Consider the following 19,762-nt stretch of genomic DNA (forward strand, 5'->3'; position numbering starts at 1 on the left):
TATTAATTAACATGCTAAATAATTATTATATTCTGTGATACTATTTTATCTTAATATTCTTTATTTAAAAATTTTAAAAATACATGGATCACGTGCAGTTGCATGGGTTATCATGCTAGTATTTTATATATAATTGGTTCGAATGATTTTTCTTCTAAATATCGAACCAAACCGCAAACTAACTGTGTCATGAGGAAAATGGAAAATTAACACATCTTGATCTGATCGAATCATCGAAACGAATACGAGAGAGAGAGAGAGTTAGTTTTATTATCCTCTCCTCTCTCCTAAAAAAACCCAAAAATGATTTCGTTCTCGCACCACCGTCGAACTCAATCGGAGCTACATGTCCGAATCCCCGACGAATTTGATCTCGATCTCGATATGGATGTGGATTTGGATGTTGATTCCTTTGATTTCAAAAATTCCATTCCTAACAACGAAACCGTCATCTCCTCCTCCTCATCTTCCGTAGCAGCTGAATCCCTCTCTAAGCCAGTATCCGACCACCAACTACCTCCGCTATCACCTGCCTCTGCACCCGCGCCCATTGTAGATACCAATAAAACCACCGTGAGGCCTGGTCACCGGCGTAGCAACTCGGCGGATGACGCCTCTTCTTCTTCGTTGTTGTTGGAAGGCATTGAGGCCAAGAAGGCCATGTCCCCTGACAAGCTTGCTGAATTATGGACCGTTGATCCCAAGCGAGCCAAGAGGTTCCTCTCTCTCTCTCTCTCTCATTCGTTATTCAATCTTCATATTCAATTGTCATAGGAATAATAGCGTTATTATAGCTTAGCTCAAACCTGTAAGTTAGCTTTAGGTGAAAATTTTGATTCAATTTTTTAGATCATTTCTTTTTCTAAAAGGAAATGCGATTGTGCACTTGCATGGGCCACAACGGTCCATAGTGGCGCTCTCTGCCACTTGCCCCCAAGTTGAAAAGTTGAAAAGCATTTACAATGGTGATTTGGTGAACAAATTCATAACTGATGGGCGACAATGTATCTATTGCATAAATCAATTTTCACATTTAGTCAATGAAATATTAAAATTGACTTAAACAGAAAATGCATGGTATTCTCTGGAATCGTGCTGTTCATGATTCCTTTTTTAAATGGTGATTCATATTTCTATTAGTTAAAGAGGATACCCCCGAATTGTGCAGGATTTTGGCCAACCGTAAGTCGGCGGCCCGCTCAAAGGAGAGGAGAGCTTGTTATGTGGTGGAGCTTGAGAGAAAAATTCAGGTTCTTCAAACAGAAGCAACTACTCTTTCAGCCCAATTAAATCTTTTCCAGGTTCTTAGTAGCTGCCTTCATTCCATCTAGTATACATGTGCTTTTCTCTTTCATTCTCTTGCTTTTTTTAAAGCACACATTAATGCATGTATCATTACTTCATCCTAATTATGCACAGTACATTACAATATACCTGCATTAATGTGTGCTATACTTTGTCCCAAAACTCTAATCATTCATAATGATTGATATGTTAGGCTCCTTATTATTTAGTATTGGCACGAAAACATAAAACATGATGCGAATATTTAACTTTCTGAATTATAAAAGTTCATTACTTATGATTGGTTGGACAGGATATGGGTCCTCTCATGCTATATATTTGTTCCGTATCATTCGATCTGCTGCATGATGATCCCTTAATGTGTGAGGATCCTATTCCTGTTCGATATACTTGATTTTGTTTCATGTGTAGTTTAGATATGTTATCTTGTAAATATCAAGAACAGTTACCACCTATCTATTCCTTGGTCATTTGTTATTTGCTCTTTGGCATGTTTTCTGTTTTCCTTTTAAAGGCATTTTGTTTTCTTTAAATGTGTGTTGTTTACTAGTTGTAAAATTTCTAGTAGGTTATGGAAGGCTTAACACATTCATATAATACTACCTAAGACTTATTCATTGCGAAAAATCTTTTTCAGAGAGATACAACTGGTTTGACTACTGAAAATACTGAACTTAGGCTACGCTTACAAGCTATGGAGCAACAAGCTAAGTTATGTGATGGTATGTATTTTTGGATAAATATGTGATGGTATGTTTCAATCATACAAAGAAAATATGAGAATTTTTTAAGCCAAATTAATACAACAACGAAGCCTTGTCTCACTAGGTGGGGTCGGCTATATAGATCAAACGACATCATTGAGCTCTATTATGTATCATGTCTACAGAGAGATCGTTTACATGTAGATATCATTTGACCACCTCATAGATGGTCTTCCTAAGTCTTCCTCTGCCTTTCACATGGATGATCCATGTCTTCATGACATGGATCATGACATGAAGCCAGATTGATAATGAGGATTTTTTTTTCCTCAATATGAGCAGAAATGCAGAATTATTATTTTCTGAGATGTTATTGTTTACAACCTTTTATGCAATTTTTAGTTCAATTTCATAAGTATTAGATTGCTTGCACTCCTCAAAAATAGTTTTTCCCCCCTCATGCTCAATGACTAACTAAGAGTGTATTTGTTTTTGTTAATCTTTCAGCTAATATATTGTGATTTATGTAACACGCTTGACTTCAACCATCCTTTTTCTTTGGTTAAAAAAAATCATAGCTCTGAATGAAGCACTGAAAAAAGAAGTTGATAGACTCAAGATTGCTACTGGAGAGATGGTAACTCGTCCCAATTCGAATAGTTTGGCAATGCAACGGGCTTCATATTCTCAAGCTCCTTTCTTCTCGCTTCAACTGCAACATTTTGCAAGCGAACTTCACACCATGCAAATGCCTCCTTTGCATCCACTATTGCCTAATATGTCTTCCCCTCAACCGCTGATTGATGTAGCTACTCCATACAATTTGTCAAACATGTTGCCAAGTGATCCTGTTCCTGTTGGCCAATTTCAGGTGCTAGACATAAGTCATCCGATCCCTCATGTTCTGATTCATGATGGTCCCTCCATTTCTGTTAATAAAATCAACAATGCCTTTTGATTTAAATTTGACTGACCAACATGTCTCACCTCCTTGTTTATTAATTAGATTGTTCATAGTCTGACACAAGTGATTGATTTTTGTTTTTCTATTCAATTCATTTATAAAAAATTCACATTTTTTTGTCTTGTTCATTGATCTCTTCACTCCTCTTCTCCTCCCAATTTTTATTAGGGTTCAAATTAATGTATGAGCTCAAGTGAGACAGGTTTTTGTTATTTTATTTTTGAATTATATGACAGGTTTTCTTTTCCTTTTAACAAATTATTTTATAACAACTTTGATAATATTTGCCTAATTTCACATTCTATTTTTTTTGTTGCCCACGGTATTCTCTATCCTGATAGGCCAAAGATTAATCTGTTACGGATATGAACTTCATTTAAGGGTCTGTCACTGGCCAATGTTGCTGCATGCACAAGGTGAGATTCATACTCCCAACACTTGCTTATGTGAGTTGACCACTCGACCAATCCAAATTAGTTATTTGACATTTCATTTAGGTGATTGCTATAGTGTCTAAAAGGTGATGCCTAATTTATTAAAAAAGATTAAAAATTAATATTTAATTTAAAAGGTATAAAAATAAATAATTTTTAAAAATTTAAAATTTATTACAAAAAATAAAGTAGGTAAAATTTAAGCATTAATTCATAGGCCGAATAGAATTGGCCTTCCATTTAATAACCCATTAACCGGTGTTTGTGTCAGTTCTCTCCTTATAACCCATTGTACAAATAAGCATTTGTCATCAATTTCATTTGCGAATTCAACTGGTATGCAATGGATGTTGGTTAGGTCGTCATGTGTCCGTAGAAATGGACAAAAAGGCTGACGTTTTCGTTGGCTATTCTACTGTCACTTTTGAAGGATCCATCTGAATGAACAGTGCCTTAAATGTCCACAATCACATATCTTACTAGTTATTCTCATGTCCAAAAAAAATTACGGGAAAAAATGAATGGCGAACACTGCTTATTGTTATGATCCCTTCTTTTCCTTTATAGTTTATCCTATCCGTTATTGTCTTTTTCGTTCGTTCATCCTTTTAATTTTCAACACTCAGGCTTTTTTGTTTCACATTTGCCAAGATTCCATGAAAGCATTGCTTAGGTAATGTTGGAGTGGAAGCATTAGTTCAAGTGGCAAATCATGGTGCCTCTTGATATGTTATACCCAGTTTTAAATTTTGATAAGATTAAATGATAGATGAGACTGCTTTAAGTATTGTATGTGTGAGTGTGTAGTATAGATGGGTTTTAATGTTATAATACTTAGGATTAAAAGTTGTCCAATTTATCTGATAAAAAAAATTTAAGTAATGTTGTAATGTTTAAATTGGAGACTATTAGATCATAAGTAAACATAAAATTTATACATGAAGAACATGGATTCAAATTTTAGCGTTTTCCCCTTGTGCCTTTAGGCTGTATTTGGTTGTTGTTTCGAAAGTATGAAAACGTACACACAAATACATAAGAATACATCGGTACAAGAAGAAATTAATTTTGTATTGTGTTTGGTAATTAATAAGACATCGACTGAACATACAACTCATAATTCTACTAAAAAGTCAATTTTACCCTTATCGTTCCTATATCGCCATCATCACTTCAACCTTTTCACTCTCTTTCAAAATCATTACAATTTACCATGGCATCACCATCTTCAAACCAACACAGATTCTTTTTTGTTTGGTAATTCTTAATCCAGTAATTCTTAATCAAAACAAAATCAATCTCATAAGCATCAAAACTAACAAAATTGCTAAAAAAAACAGCATAACAAACACAAATTTCCATCAATTTAAACATCAACTCAAACAGAGAATGAGTTATCACTCCATCCATAATAAATAACGTCACAAATAAAATTCAATTTCAAATTCAACATTTATAAAATAAAAAAAAATTCTTCAATAGCATCCCAATTGAACAATACAAACAGATTCAAAATTTTTATTAAAAAATAAAATTTTAAATAAATACAAATTAAATATAAGGTAAAACAAGGCATTAGGGTAAATGAAAGAAAAGAAAGAGATAGAGAAGAATGAAAAGAATATGAAGATGAGGAGAGGTGAAAGAAGGGCAGAGTCGATGTAAAAAGACTAAATTTGTAATGAGATTTATGGTTGTTTTCACTATAGATCTGCAATTGCTCCTGCCACCAAAGAGAGGAAGAATGAAATGTAAAAGGGAGAGAAAGACCAACAATACCAAAGAGAAGACAAACAATGCCACCATAAAGAGAATGAAGGGCGATGCCATCAAAGTCCAAAGTCGGGCAACAGCCATGGATAGGGTATGGATAGATTATAGAGAGAGGAAATGAAGAGTGGTTAAAGAAAAGGAAATTAGATTGAAAATGCTAAGAATATGGATGGAATTACAAAAATATTAAAGGGATAAAATTGTAAAAATTTCAGTGTCTCAAACTAAAAATTATTGTCTCAACTAATTGGAGAGACACATGATACATATTTTTTGTGAGTATATTTGTATACTCATGTCTCTCTTATTTATGTGTCTTACATACCAAACAAAAAATACATCTTATCATATTTCTGTCTTTGGCATACATGTATATCAACCAAACGGTGCCTTAACAACAACAAAAATTGTTCTTATAAGTGATTCAAATGGATTAAAATCTTTTAAAATAACTACTTTTTTTTCTTGGGTATAAACAAAAGATATAAATTGGGAATCATTATATATTTCTCTCACCTTGGTCGAATGATTCAGTTGGTAATATTATCTTTGAAATTCTTGTTAAGAAAAGAAATTGTTCCAAGTGCAGATCCAAAAAAATAAGAATTCTGACCAGTTCAGTGCACATTTCAAATTTAACATTCGCAAGTCAAGAATGAAACTATTGTTCAACATAGTAAGTAGTAACATCAAAATAACTGCTATCCCTCTTCGTTCTCAACCTAATTTCAACTTGTTAACAACCTCAACCTAATCACTTGTTGAAACAACTAACCTAAGGGTCCAAAGTAGATAAGAGACAACATAACAGTTCAACAGATATGTGGGCACCAAACATGTTGTAACGAAAACTCAATTGGTTACAACCCTCTTAAATAATTTCACATGGTAGGGTTTGGATTTTGGAACATGGTAGTTTGAACTTGCATTTCTTCTGAAAGACCGGTCTTATATGTTCAAAATTCATGTGACCACTGCACTACTTAACTACCACTTGAAATGTGACCTCTCAAACCACCCTTTTACGTCAATGCCTTCAATTCCAAAATCCATATCCATATAATGCTTTATTTGTGTGTGTCTTTACATCATATTTTGCATGTTGGCCAAGTGGTCTTGGGGACAACCCTTGTGGAAGCCACTTTCACAAATCACAATACTCTTCTTTTCTTTTCTTTTAGTCCACATACCCTATTTGTGGATCTCATTTCTAGTGTCCTTCACCCACTGCTACCCTGAAACGATATTCTCCTAATAATTTTAATACTTTGATCTTTCAAGCACCAATTTTCTCCTTGTTTTAAAATTTCTTCCTTGCCATAATTATTGAGCCTTTTCAGTTATCAGTTTATCACATATATATGAACAAGAAACGTGGAATGTTGCATGCTCATAAATGCTTAGGCAAGTGACTTTATGGTTTTCCCTTTTGGTCGTTCGCATTTTGGACATCCATTTTCCGCTTCTCTATCAAAAACTGACATAAGTTTTCGCACTCCATATCTTAGATGTTGCATTATTCTATTTCAATTTCTTTCTTTAATTTGCGGTAAAGCCACAAATATTGACTAGCTAGCACTGAAAAAGCGGAGACTCAAAGTTCAATTGGTTATTTATCTTTTGCTTTTAATGTATGAATCTAGGGTGAATTCCCAGGAATTTTATTAATGGGGAAATAATGAAGAAAAAAAAAGGTGAAAACATCCTTCAGTAAAAATGAGCAGAAATTGTTCCTTCACATATAATAATCACTCGTAGGAACCATCCTCTATTGTCTTTTCGATGCATAATAAGACAAGATTAGCAGGTTTGTCAACCTAATACTAATTGATAATTAATATATAGGAGTTTTTCATTGCCTTAATTAATAAATTTAGGAAAAGTATAAGCAACCAACAAGATTTTTGAACAATGTGTAAACAATGTGAATTAATAGGGTTAAAAGAGTAAATTTCATTAGTAGCATTAAATTAGAGTGTAGTGTATTTTCATTTGATTGGTGGTTGTTCATGTTGTTCAAAATTTTCATTATTCCCCTAGCACTCCCCATAAATTTAAGGCCACAGGTACTTATTAACTGAGTTTTGGGGGGAATGGCTGAACTCAAGAACCAAGTTTGTTAACATTTTTCATTAACTAAAATTATTGAATTTTTTCTGAATTATACTAATACTCGTGCTTAAACCATAGACATCACATTCTACTATAAAAATTTCAAATACAAAAGTTAGATCTATATATAATATTGAAAGAACTATGTCACAAGGAAAGAATGTCAAATTTTTCAATTCTATTTTCTTTTCTTTTTTTTTGAAAGATACAATTCTATTTTCATTTCCTACAAAGCTAAATTATAAACATGTTATACAGTTATACTTATGGGTCACCATCTTTTAATTTTATGAAAAAATTCTGCACCGTTTAATAATATTCATAATGGCTAAATAAAATAAAAAGAATCTCATGTTGCATACCCGTCAGGCATCAGCCATCACTGATATTATTATCCACTTGGAGATAGATTAATCATTAATTAGTTAATTAACATATTTATCTACAAGTCATAATCCAAATTTGTTTGCATGTTATTTTCTTGTTTTCTTTTTATCTTTTTCTGACAATGAGGAATGAATAAAATGGGCCGCAAAGAACGGGACATGCATGTGCTAGTAACATGGTAGGGCCCAATAGAAGATCTTCACCACTTTTCCTACAACTCTTTCCATAGCTTCTCTTCATATTAATGGCCACATGGATACAAAAAGGAACATCACTAAGATCAATTAATTGTTTCAAGCATTGAATTGAAAGCTTTGTTACATTAAGAAACAAATTAACCATCCTTCAAGTCTTTTTTATTAAACGCGCACGCCTTGTTAATGGTTAGTTCTTTGATTGAACGCAACCACACCACACAACTTGTCCATTTGGCGTATTTCAAATAATCTTTTAACGCTTCTTTATTTCCTCAGCAGTAATATATCGATTTAGGATTTATAGGTACAGTAAAAATTAAACTAATTCAAATGATGAAGATATCTTGGCTTTAAAGTTACCGCCTTACTTTTATTAACTATTAACAATAAACATATAGTATGTAAATTTAAAATAGTTTAATTTTGATATATTAAAAGTATAAAATATTTTATACAATCATCCATCTATATTTATTTTTGTGAATGAGTATAGAGTGTTTAAGCAAAACGTGACTATGCATTTATAGTCATATATTTTAGCAACGAAAAAAATCACAATCTTAGTTCAGAAAACTGTAACTATTGAGCTATGAGCACAATTTTAAACCATGACATAATACTAAAAACAATGTAGTATTTATTTTTTATCAAATTTTTTTTTAGTTATAGTCACGATTTAACGTGATAAGAGATCAAAGATGTTTGTAATGTTATTTTTATTAATATATGGAATGTAAAATTGTGTTACACTTTTCATTTAATTTGATTATAACAATGCAAATATTAGTTTTGATAAAATTGTGAAAGAATAGAAAAAGAAAATAAAAAATGAAGAAATTTTTATTGATTGTTGATTGATTGAATTGAATTGAATTGTAAATTATGAAGGTAAAACTAAATATATATTGAGTATTGGCCTATAAAAGATAAAAGCAAATAAAGATAAGATAAGAACAAATAAATATAAGATAAAGATAAGATAAGATAAAATAATAAAGACTAAATTAGAACTTAATTTATGTATTCTATTGGGCTGAATTTGTGGACCGCGAGACTTCTTTATTGTTGTCATGGGCTAAAGTAGAAGAGTAGTTTAATACTCCCCCGCAAGCTGGTGGATGGAAGATGTCAATAATCCACAGTTTGGATAAGTTCCGATGAAATGATTGAGGAATACGTGTGTGGCGCAGTAATGCAGAGGAAGATGCGTGTGGCGGAGCTAGAGCTGTTGACGGCAAAAATATAAAAGAAAATGTTGTGCTTGAGGGAGAGAGAGCAAGCAGCGATCTTAAAAAAAAAGCAGGTAGAGCGCGGTAAGATTGATCTTCAGAGGGCGCGTATGGCGCAATAAAAGAGGGCACGTAGAGTGCGATAAAAAAGAGAGGGCGCGTGAAGTGCAATAAGAGTGCAGATGGAACTGCTAAAATAAAGTGCACATTGAATTGCTGAAATAGAATGTAAACAAAACTGCAGGAAGAAGGTGCAGATAGAACTGCCAGAAAAAAGCACAGACGGGCCATAGTGACTATTCCATGAATGATAGTTGAATAGGGCTTCACCTTCTTTTTTTCCACGTAGAATAATCTAATAACCTTTGTTAAGCAGTGTCAACAATGGCAAATAGAATGATAGAAAATGAAAGGTCAGAAGTTGAGTTCAAGGCTTTCTTGATTGAGCGTATTGCATTAGTTTTCATCGCCATTGTCACTGCTTCAATATGGTGGTCATGTGCAACACACACCATGGCCACTTGCCCTAGCACTGATGATCCTCACATTTGGTCGTTTATTTCTCTAGTGCTGTTTACCTACATACACCATCATGCCCGCATTCTACGTATTTCGGTGGTTCTATACCACCGTGGCGACCAGCCAGATGTCACCGAGGTTACGGAAAATCCTCTTCATCTTGGAGAGGTTGCTTGTGGTGGTTATGCCTACTGCGGTTCTCCGGGGATCCATCTTTGTTAATCCAACTTTCTTAATATATTTTTGGTCTCTTCTCATTACTGCCGTATACTTCCTCTACCTCCTCGATCGATTTTTATTCTTTGTTGACAGTAATAACTACTGTTCTGATGAAACTGGTATAAATTCTGCCAAAAGAGAAGAAGACGAAGAAGAAGAAAAGGATTATGATAATGAAAAATACCAAGAAGAGGAAGAGGTTCGCAAAAGTGATAGATGTTGAATTCAAAGAAGTAGAGTGGGTGGAAGAGGAAGAGGTTCACACAAGTGATGATGAATTCAAAGAAGTAGAGTGGGTGAAAGAGGAAGAAGAAGAGGAAAAAGAAGAGAAGGAAGATGATGACGAGTCTACGATTTCGGAGTGGCAAAGTAAGAAGACAAATAAAGAATGTTCCAAGTGTGAGGCAATATTGGGTGAATAGCACTTAGCATTTGAGAAGATGAAAAAATTGGCTACGATGTTTATGGAAGATGCCATGATGGAAGCAAAGTAAAGGTAACAATAATTGGAAGAATTTTATAAAGAAAGAGATATCAAAATTGGATCAAGAAATCTAATCTTTGAACCAAGAAAAACAGGAATTGCTTTAATACCATGATAAAATTGTGAAAGAATAGAAAAAGAAAAGATGAAGGAATTTTTATTGATTGTTGATTGATTGAATTGAATTGAATTGTAAATTATGAAGGTAAAACTTACAATCTAATATATTATGTGTTGTTATAATTTCTTCTTCTTTCTCCCTTTTTCTCCTTTATCTAGCGTTGTTTTATTTTTATTTTTTTTCTCAGATGCATCTTCTTCCTTTTTAAATTAAAATTCATGTTATTTGTCCACTTCGCAGGCACCATAAGCAACATGGATGCAAATCTGCAACTCCTCCTGATAAAATTGTGAAAGAATAGGAAAAGAAAAAACGAAAAAATTTTATTGATTGTTGATTTGATTGAATTGAATTGAATTATAAATTATGAAGGTAAAACTAAATATATTTAGAGCATTGGCTTATGAAAGATAAAAACAAATAAAGATAAGATAAGAACAAATAAATATAAGATAAGATAAAATAATAAAGACTAAAATTAAAACTAAATTTATGTATTCTGTTGGGCTGAATTTGTGGGCCACAAGACTTCTTTATTGTTGTCATGGGCTAAGGTAGAAGAGTAGTTTAATACGCCCCCGCAACCTGGTGGATGGAAGATGTCAATAATCCACAGCTTGGATAAGTTCCGATGAAATGATTGAGGAAGACGGGTGTGGCGCAGTAATGCAGAGGGAGATGCGTGCGGCGGAGCTAGAGCTGCCGATGGAAAAAATATAAAAGAAAATGTTGTGCTTGAGGGAGAGAGAGCAAGCAGCGATCTTAAAAAAAAAGTGCATAGAGCGCGATAAGATTGATCTACAAAGGGCGCATATGGCGCAATAAAAGAGGTGCGTAGAGCGCGATAAAAAAGATAGGGCGCATGGATCGCAATCAGAGTACAGATGGAACTGTTAAAACAAAGTGCAGATTGAACTGCTGAAATAAAATGCAGACATGACTGCTGAAATAGAATGCACCAGAACTGCCGGAAGAAGACGTAGATGAAACTGCCGGAAGAAAGCGTAGACAAGCCATAGTTACTATTTCATGAATGATAGTTGAACAAGGCTTCACCTTCTTTTTCCCCGTGTAGTATAATCTAATAACCTTTGTTAAGCAGTTTCAACAATGGGAAATAGAATGTCAAAAAAAGAAAGGTCAGAAGTTGAGTTCATGGCTTTCTTGATTGAGCGTATTGCGTTAGTTTTCATCGCCATCGTCACTGCTTCAATATGGTGGCCATGTGCAGCACACACCGTGGCCACTTGCCCTAGCACAGATGATCCTCACACATGGTCGTTTATTTCTCTGGTGCTATTTACCTACACCATCATATCCGCATTCTACGTATTTCGGTGGTTCTATACTGTCGTGGCAACCACCCAGATGTCACTGTGGGTAGGGAGAATCCTCTTCATTCTGGAGAGGTTGCCGGTGGTGGTTATGCCTGCTGCGGTTCTCTGGAAATGCATCTTTGTTAATCCAACTTTCTTAATGTATTTTTGGTCTCTTCTCGTTACTGGCGTATACTTCCTCTGTCGCCTTGATCAATTTTTATTCTTTGTTGACAGTAATACTACTGTTCTGATGAAACCAGTATAAATTCTGCCAAGAGAGAAGAAGAAGAAGAAAAAGATCATGATAATGGAAAAGACCAAGAAGAGGAAGAGAAAAAGGAAGAGGTTCACAAAAGTGAGGATGAATTCAAGGAAGTAGAGTGGGTGGAAGAGGAAGAGGAAGAGGTTCACACAAGTGATGATGAATTCAAAGAAGTAGAGTGTGTGAAAGAGGAAGAAGAAGAGGAATAAAAAGAGGAAGAGGAGGAAGATGATGACGAGTCTACGATTTTGGAGTGGCTAAGTAAGAAGACGAATAAAGAATGTTTGAAGTGTGAGGCAATGTTGGGTGAATGGCACTTAGCATTTGAGAAGATGGAAAAATTGGCCACAATGTTTATGGAAGATGCCATGATGAAAGCAAAGAAAAGGTAACAAGAATTGGAAGAATTTTATATAAAAAAAAAAGAGATATCAAAATTAGATCAAGAAATCCAAGCTTTGAACCAAGAAAAACAGGAATTGCTTTGATACCATGATAAAATTGTGAAAGAATAGGAAAAGAAAAGAAAAAATGAAGGAATTTTTATTGATTGTTGAATGATTAAATTGAATTGAATTGTAAATTATGAAGGTAAAACTAAATATATATAGAGCATAGGCCTATGAAAAATAAAAGCAAATAAAGATAAGATAAGAACAAATAAATATAAGATAAATATAAGATAAGATAAAATAATAAAGACTAACATTAAAACTGACTTCATATATTCTGTTGGGCTGAATTTGTGGGCCATGAGACTTCTTTATTGTTGTCAAGGACTAAGGTAGAAGAGTAGTTTAATACGCCTCCGCAAGCTGGTGGATTGAAAATAATCCACAGTTTGGATAAGTTCCGATGAAATGATTAAGGAAGACGCGTGTGGCGCAGTGATGCAGAGGTAGATGCGTGCGATGAAGCTAGAGTTGCCGACGGCAAAAATATAAAAGGAAATAATGTGCTTGAGGGAGAGAGAGCAAGCAGCGATCTTAAAAAAAAGCGCGTAGAGCGCGATAAGATTGATCTTCAGAGGGCGCGTATAGCGCAATAAAAGAGGGTGCGTAGAGCGCGATAAAATAGAGAGGACGCGTGGAGCGCAATAAGAGTGCAAATAGAACTACTAAAACAGAGTGCAGATTGAACTGCTGAAACAGAATGCAGACGGAACTGTCGGAAGAAGACGCAGATGGAACTGCTGGAAGAAGGCGTAGACAGGCCATAGTTACTATTCCATGAATGATAGTTGAACAGGGCTTCACCTTCTTTTTCCCCGCGTAGTATAATCTAATAACCTTTATTAAACAGTGTCAACAATGGCAAACAGAATGACAGAAAAAGAAAGGTCAGAAGTTGAGTTCAAGGCTTTCTTGATTGAGCGTAATGCGTTGGTTTTCATCGCCATCGTCACTGCTTCAATATGGTGGCCATGTGCAGCACACACCGTGGCCACTTGCCCTAGCACTGATGATCCTCACACGTGGTCGTTTATTTCTCTGGTGCTGTTTACTGACACCATCATGCCCACATTCTACGTATTTCGGTGGTTCTATACCGCCGTGGTGACCAGCCAGATGCCACCGTGGGTACAGAGAATTCTCTTCATTCTGGAGAGGTTGCTGGTGGTGGTTACGCCTGCTGCAGTTCTCCGGGGATCTATCATCTTTGTTAATCCAATTTTCTTAATGTATTTCTGGTCTCTTCTCGTTACTGGCGTATACTTCCTCTGCCACCTCGATCGATTTTTTTCTTTGTTGACAGTAATAACTATTGTTCTGATGAAACCGGTATAAATTTCACTAAAGAAGAGAAAGAGGAAGAGGAAGAGGTTCACACAAATGATGATGAATTCAAAGAAGTAGAGTGGGTGGAAGAGGAAGGGGAAGAGAGAGTGGATGGAAGAGGAAGAAGAAGAGGAGGAAGATGACGACGAGTCTACGATTTCGGAGCGGTTAAGTAAGAAAACGAATAAAAAATATTCCATGTGTAAGGCAATGTTGGGTGAATGGCACTTAGTATTTGAGAAGATGGAAAAATTGGCTACAATATTTATATGGAAGATGCCTTGATGGAAGCAAAGAAAAGGCAACTAGAATTGGAAGAATTTTATAAAATAAGAGATATCAAAATTGGATCAAGAAATCCAAGCTTTGAACTAAAAAAAATATAGAAATTGTTCTGATACCAGGATAAAATTGTGAAAGAATAGAAAAAGAAAATAAAAGATGAAAGAATTTTTATTGATTGTTGATTGATTGAATTGAATTAAATTGAATTGAAGGTAAAACTAAATATATATAGAGTATTGACCTATGAAAGATAAAAGCAAATAAAGATAAGATAAGAACAAATAAATATAAGTTAAAGATAAGATAAGATAAAATAATAAATACTAATATTAAAATTAAATTTATATATTCTGTTAGATTAAATTTGTAGAACACAAAACTTTTTTATTATTGTCATAAACTAAAGTAGAATGATAATTTAATATGTTTAGTCCAACATATTAAATAAGCTAAATTGTGTATATTAGATCACTTTATTGTACAGATCTATTTGTACAGATTTTATCTAAATTTTTTATTTTTTATTTATTTTTTGGGGTTAAAATAAGTGACCCAACTTAAAAAAAAAGGTGTAATTTATGTGCACATCAGAATACGTCCTTATGGCGTTAACATTAAAATTTATTAGAAGACTATGATAAGATTTTAAATATGCATGNNNAATAAATCTCATATTTTTTAATACAATAAAAAAAGAAATTTTAACATTAAAAGGATTAAAAAAAAAGATAAAAAATGTATTTAATATCTTATGGAGACAGTGTTTTACTATTTCCCTTCTACATAGACTGATACATGTACTCATCTTTAAGAATGAATTTTATGTTATTTCGTATTTTTTTTCCTTTTTTATAATAACAATAACATCCCGTAATTACAGTATATTAATTATAATTTTATTTTCTTTTTCTTACGTTATCTTGCAGATTTATAATAAACACTCAGACTATGTATTACCTTTTTTTTTTCTAAAGATAATAGGTTATATTTCATTACTTATTGAAAAATGGAATACAAAGGTGTCCAAAAGCAAGATAGCATAATGAAAGGTGGGAATTTTCCAAAAACACTACACTGAAGGTATTCATTCAACGGTGCGTGGTCGAAAAAAGAAGAAAAAACTTAAAGAAGAAAGAATGATAAATCAAATTGAATGCAACTAAGATCTTGCCTCATGGAGATGACGACCTAAATTGGGAGTTCTTTGGATTTCACGGAGCAACTTGACAGAGCTTGCTAGAATGGCAGACGGCATTGAAGTAGAACCTTCAAAAATCAACTGGTTGCGAGTTTTCCAACAGTTCCAGCAAATGATGGCAAGCAATTGAGGATTACGATCAGCATTCTTCAACGGGTTAAGCATCTCTGTTGATGCAGTCCACCATGTCCAAAAGTCATTAGGACTCTGAGGGGAAAGACAGTCACGAAGATAACTCTGAGACCATACATCTTTAATTCTAGAGCAATCGATCAAACAATGAGTGACTGTTTCGGTTGCTTCATGACAGCAGGGGCATATTGGTGATATAGATAAGATGCGGTGATGAATCTGAGCAAGCACCGGAAGCCGGCCATGGAGATCTTTCTAGATAAATAGCTTAATTTTGTGAGGCAAGTTTAATTTCCATAGATCAATCCACGGCTTTTTCTGCTGCATATAATTAGGGCAAAGCTCCAGAGACGGATGGTAAAATAAATAGCCAATTCTGTAACCTGAAGCTGTATCATATTGCTTGGATTTATTCAAATCCCATTGCAATTTGTTCCTACTCTGCTGAATTTTAATTGACAAAATCCTGTTTGCAACGTTTTGGGAAAATAATTCTTGAATGAGATTCTAATTCCAATTCCTATCTTCAGTAATTAGATCTTTAACTCTTGGAACCAACTCAGAAATAGCATGTCTATTTGGCATGTCAGAAATCATTAAAAGATACGGAGGAGGCAGCAAAGGATCCTCAAAGGTTCGGATATTCTCTCCAGTACCCACAGCTCAATTAAGACCTTTTTCAACAATCTTTCGGTCTTCCAGTATGCTCCTCCATCCCCAAGAAGGTAAGACTCCAATTTCTGCCGTTATAGCATTACCATTGCTAAAGTATTTACCTCTTAGGATTTTTGATAATAAGGAAGTAGGCTGTGTTACGAGTCGCCAAAATTGTTTGCCTAAAAGCGCCAGATTTTGGATTCTGAGATCTTTAAATCCAAGGCCTCCTTCTTTTCGTGGGCGAGTCATAGTGTCCCAGCTAATCCAAGCCATCCGCCTTTCAGAATCTTTTTGTCTCCACCAGAACTGAGAAAGTAGAGAGTGAATTTCCGAAATTAAACCATCAGGCAACTTGAAGCAAGACAATGTATAAATAGGAATAGCTTCTCCCACTGCCTTAAGCAATACGTGTCTACCACCTGACGATAGAAGATTGCGCTTCCACCCTTTGGATTCTTTTCCGAACCTTTTTTTTTTATCATACTAAAAGAAGCCTTTTTCAATTTAGAGACTGTAGAAGGCAAACCAAGGTATTTATCCCGAGTCCCAATATGATTAATATTCATAGAGCTAGCCAGTAGTGTACGAGTAGTGGAGAGAGTGTTGTGGCTAAAGAATATAGCAGATTTATTAAGATTTACCCTCTGGCCACTGATGCTTTCATAAGAATTCAATAAATGCAGGATATTTGAACATGCTTCGGGATTAGCCTTACAAAATAAGATGGAATCATCAACAAAGAGGAGGTGGTTGACCTTGGGACATCGCCTATGTATCTGAAGACCCTGAATTAGTCTGTTTTGTTCTGCCTTGTGTAGCAAGAAGGAAAGACCTTCTGCACAGAAAAGAAAAAGATAGGGAGATAAAGGATCTCCTTGTCGAATACCTCTATTTGGTTTGAAGAAACCATAAGGTTGTCCTTCCACAATAACAGAATAAGAAACAGTTGTCACTAATTCTCGAATCCACATGATCCACCGGGAGTCAAAACCAAACTTCTCCAATATAAACCAAAGAAAGTGTCATTCCACCCTATCATATGCCTTACTCATATATAATTTTAGTGCCATTTTATTTTCGAGTCCCCTTTTTTTGTTCTTCAAGTAATGCATACACTCATGAGCAATTAGGATATTATCAAAGATTAATCTGCCTTTAATAAAAGCACTCTGCATAGAGCTAATTAGTCTATTCATCATACCATGAAGTCTATGTACAAATACTTTAGAGATAATCTTGTAAAAGACTGAAGATAGGCTTATTGGTCTTACTTGGGTCATATCTTTAGCATCAGAAATCTTGGGAATAAGATAGATCTGAGTGTGGTTAAAATCCTTCAAAATTCTGCCCCCTGAAAAGAAGCTCTTAACTGCTCGAAACACATCACCACTAAGTATGTTACACAAGCTTTGAAAAAATTTTGCTGTCATACCATCATCTCCTGGAGCACTTTGAGGATGAATGCTAAATGTTGCACGTTTTACTTCCTCCATAGTCACTGGTCTTTGAAGCCTACGGTTCATTTGAGCTGTAACCTTAGGTTCAAAATCAGTAAACAGAGGTTCAGGGTTCTCATGACAAGTGGAGGAAAAGATATCCTTGAAATAAGATTCAGCCACAGAAGCAATACTAGCATTTGAAGTAGCCACTTCACCATCACTGCCAGTTAGTTGCCAAATTCTATTCCTTCGGGTTTGATTTCTAAATTTCTGATGGAAGAAAGTTGTATTCTGATCACCGGATTTGAGCCATTTGACTCTAGACTTATCTTTCCAATAAGATTCCTCATTTTGCAAAGCTTTTTCAAGTTTGTCCTCTATTTCTGAAATGATATCACCTCCATGAATTCCTACTAAACGAAGTTCCTCTAATTCAGACTGTAGTAAATCAATCTCCACCTTCGAATTACATCTGTGTTCTTGCTGCCATCTGACAATCTTATGCCGACAACGCTTTATTTTTTGAGCTAGGATATACATGGATGAACCATCAATCTGTTCGTGCCAAACCTCTCTAACAATCTGCCTTATTTCATCATTAGAACACCATCTTTCTTGGAATTTGAATCGGCGTTTAGATCTCTTAGTTCTCGGATTAGAGTCTAAGAGAAGAGGGGAGTGATCTGAGCCTGATTCTGACAGTCTAAGAACCGCTGCATTGGGATAGAGTTGCTGCCAATCAACTCCTACCAGGAATTGGTCCAGTCTTTCCTATATCAACTCATCACCACTCCGTCTATTTGACCAAGTGAATGGTCTTCCGAACATACCAATATCAATTAGAGAATTATCATTAATAAACCTGTTAAAGGTTTTAATAGAAGAAGGAGATTTAGCACCCCCACATGCTTTCTCCAATTGATTAGAAATGGCATTAAAATCACCCATTAACACAATTTTACCATCGAACTGTTGGGAGACTGAAGTTAATTCAGCAAACTGAGCCATTCTATGTTGATCATTTGAACTGAGATAAACACCTAGAACACCATAGGGATCATTAGAACTAGCTGTCAGAACTGATGCCGCAATGAAGAATCTACCATGCTGTAAAATCTGAATAGTGCAACCATCCCTCCATGCCATTGCCAAACCCCCTGATAATCCATCCGGATCCACAATAAACCATTCTTTGAAACCACAAGATCTTAGTTTTCCTTCAACTTGTCGAGATTGATTTTTTGTTTCACAGATAAAACCAACTTCGGGAGAGTAAGATTTGCAAATCCCTTTAAGATTGTGGATTGTCAGGGATCTCCCCAAACCCCGACAATTCCACAAGAGTAGTTTCATATTTCTTTGGGTGCCACTTAAAGGCTGGCACCCTCCACCGTTATAGCAATTATATGAGGATTCTGAGTCTCTGATTTGTTGCTCATTGTGTTGTTACTTTGTTTGTGAATAAAACAGAATATCCATAAATTTGCATCTGTACTTTATAATTCACCCTTAACAAATGAAGTTAGTAATTTAAAAGTAAAGGCCTTGTTTTATCATCAAATTGGTTAATGCGAGTTAGTTATTGTGCTTACTGAACTTCATGATACTTTTCCTCCCATGTTCATATCATTCTAATTATATAAACCCTACATAACCAATTTGGGTTGGTCGAGTGGTCAGTTTACTCGTTTGCTTAAGCAAGTGTCGGGAGTTCGAACCCCACTTTATGTATGCAGCAATTTATTGATCAACGGTAGACCCTTAAGATTGGGAGATACCATTTGAATAAACCAAAAAAAATATAAACCCTACATGATATTAATTTGATTCAATCAACCAAATTATTGTCATGCATAGAAAGTTACTACCATTCTTTCACCTAGAAAAGGCTTAGGAATTTTAGTTGAGACCATTGGATTCTTTAATTGTATTACCATAACTTTTATTAGTATTATAGTCACATCAATGCATGCTACTTTAAGTTATAGAATTATATTAGTGTCCGCTTAATTAGTAGAATTAGATTTAGAAGATGTCAAAAGTAACCGACACTTAAAATTATAGGATTGTTTATTCACGAATTAGTCATTTGAAATGACTCATACGTGCTGCCAGTGATTACCAACTATAATATTGCAATCAAAAGAAAATACAGACAAAAAGAGAAGAGATTTTCCCCTTAGGTGGGTAACTTCCATTTTTCTTTGTAAACTTTGAATTTCTTTTTTCGTGGAAAGTATTAAA

The 19,762-nt window shown here is 34.7% G+C and overlaps 1 protein-coding gene across 2 annotated transcripts; it reads left to right on the forward strand.

The window, feature by feature from the left end:
* On the forward strand, positions 215 to 2,990 carry LOC107620831 (transcription factor RF2b). 2 transcript variants are annotated; one of them, XM_016322939.2, is made up of 4 exons: positions 215 to 716; positions 1,169 to 1,301; positions 1,943 to 2,027; positions 2,588 to 2,990. In XM_016322939.2, the coding sequence occupies exons 1-4, from the start codon at positions 304 to 306 to the stop codon at positions 2,965 to 2,967; spliced, it is 1,011 nt and encodes a 336-aa protein (XP_016178425.1). In that variant the 5' UTR covers positions 215 to 303; the 3' UTR covers positions 2,968 to 2,990. The 2 variants fall into 2 exon arrangements, with proteins under 2 accessions (XP_016178425.1, XP_020969971.1); XM_021114312.1 differs by having other exon boundaries at positions 2,517 to 2,626.

Source organism: Arachis ipaensis, chromosome B10 (assembly GCF_000816755.2).
Source record: "Arachis ipaensis cultivar K30076 chromosome B10, Araip1.1, whole genome shotgun sequence".
NCBI classification, from domain to species: Eukaryota; Viridiplantae; Streptophyta; class Magnoliopsida; order Fabales; family Fabaceae; genus Arachis; species Arachis ipaensis.

Bases quoted from the DNA above. Each gene is read 5' to 3' on its own strand.
- LOC107620831 (XM_016322939.2), top strand. From the start codon at position 304: ATGATTTCGTTCTCGCACCACCGTCGAACTCAATCGGAGCTACATGTC. The intron at 717-1,168 runs GTTCCTCTCTCT...CGAATTGTGCAG, and splicing joins GATCCCAAGCGAGCCAAGAG to GATTTTGGCCAACCGTAAGT. The intron at 2,028-2,587 runs GTATGTATTTTT...AAAAAATCATAG, and splicing joins ACAAGCTAAGTTATGTGATG to CTCTGAATGAAGCACTGAAA.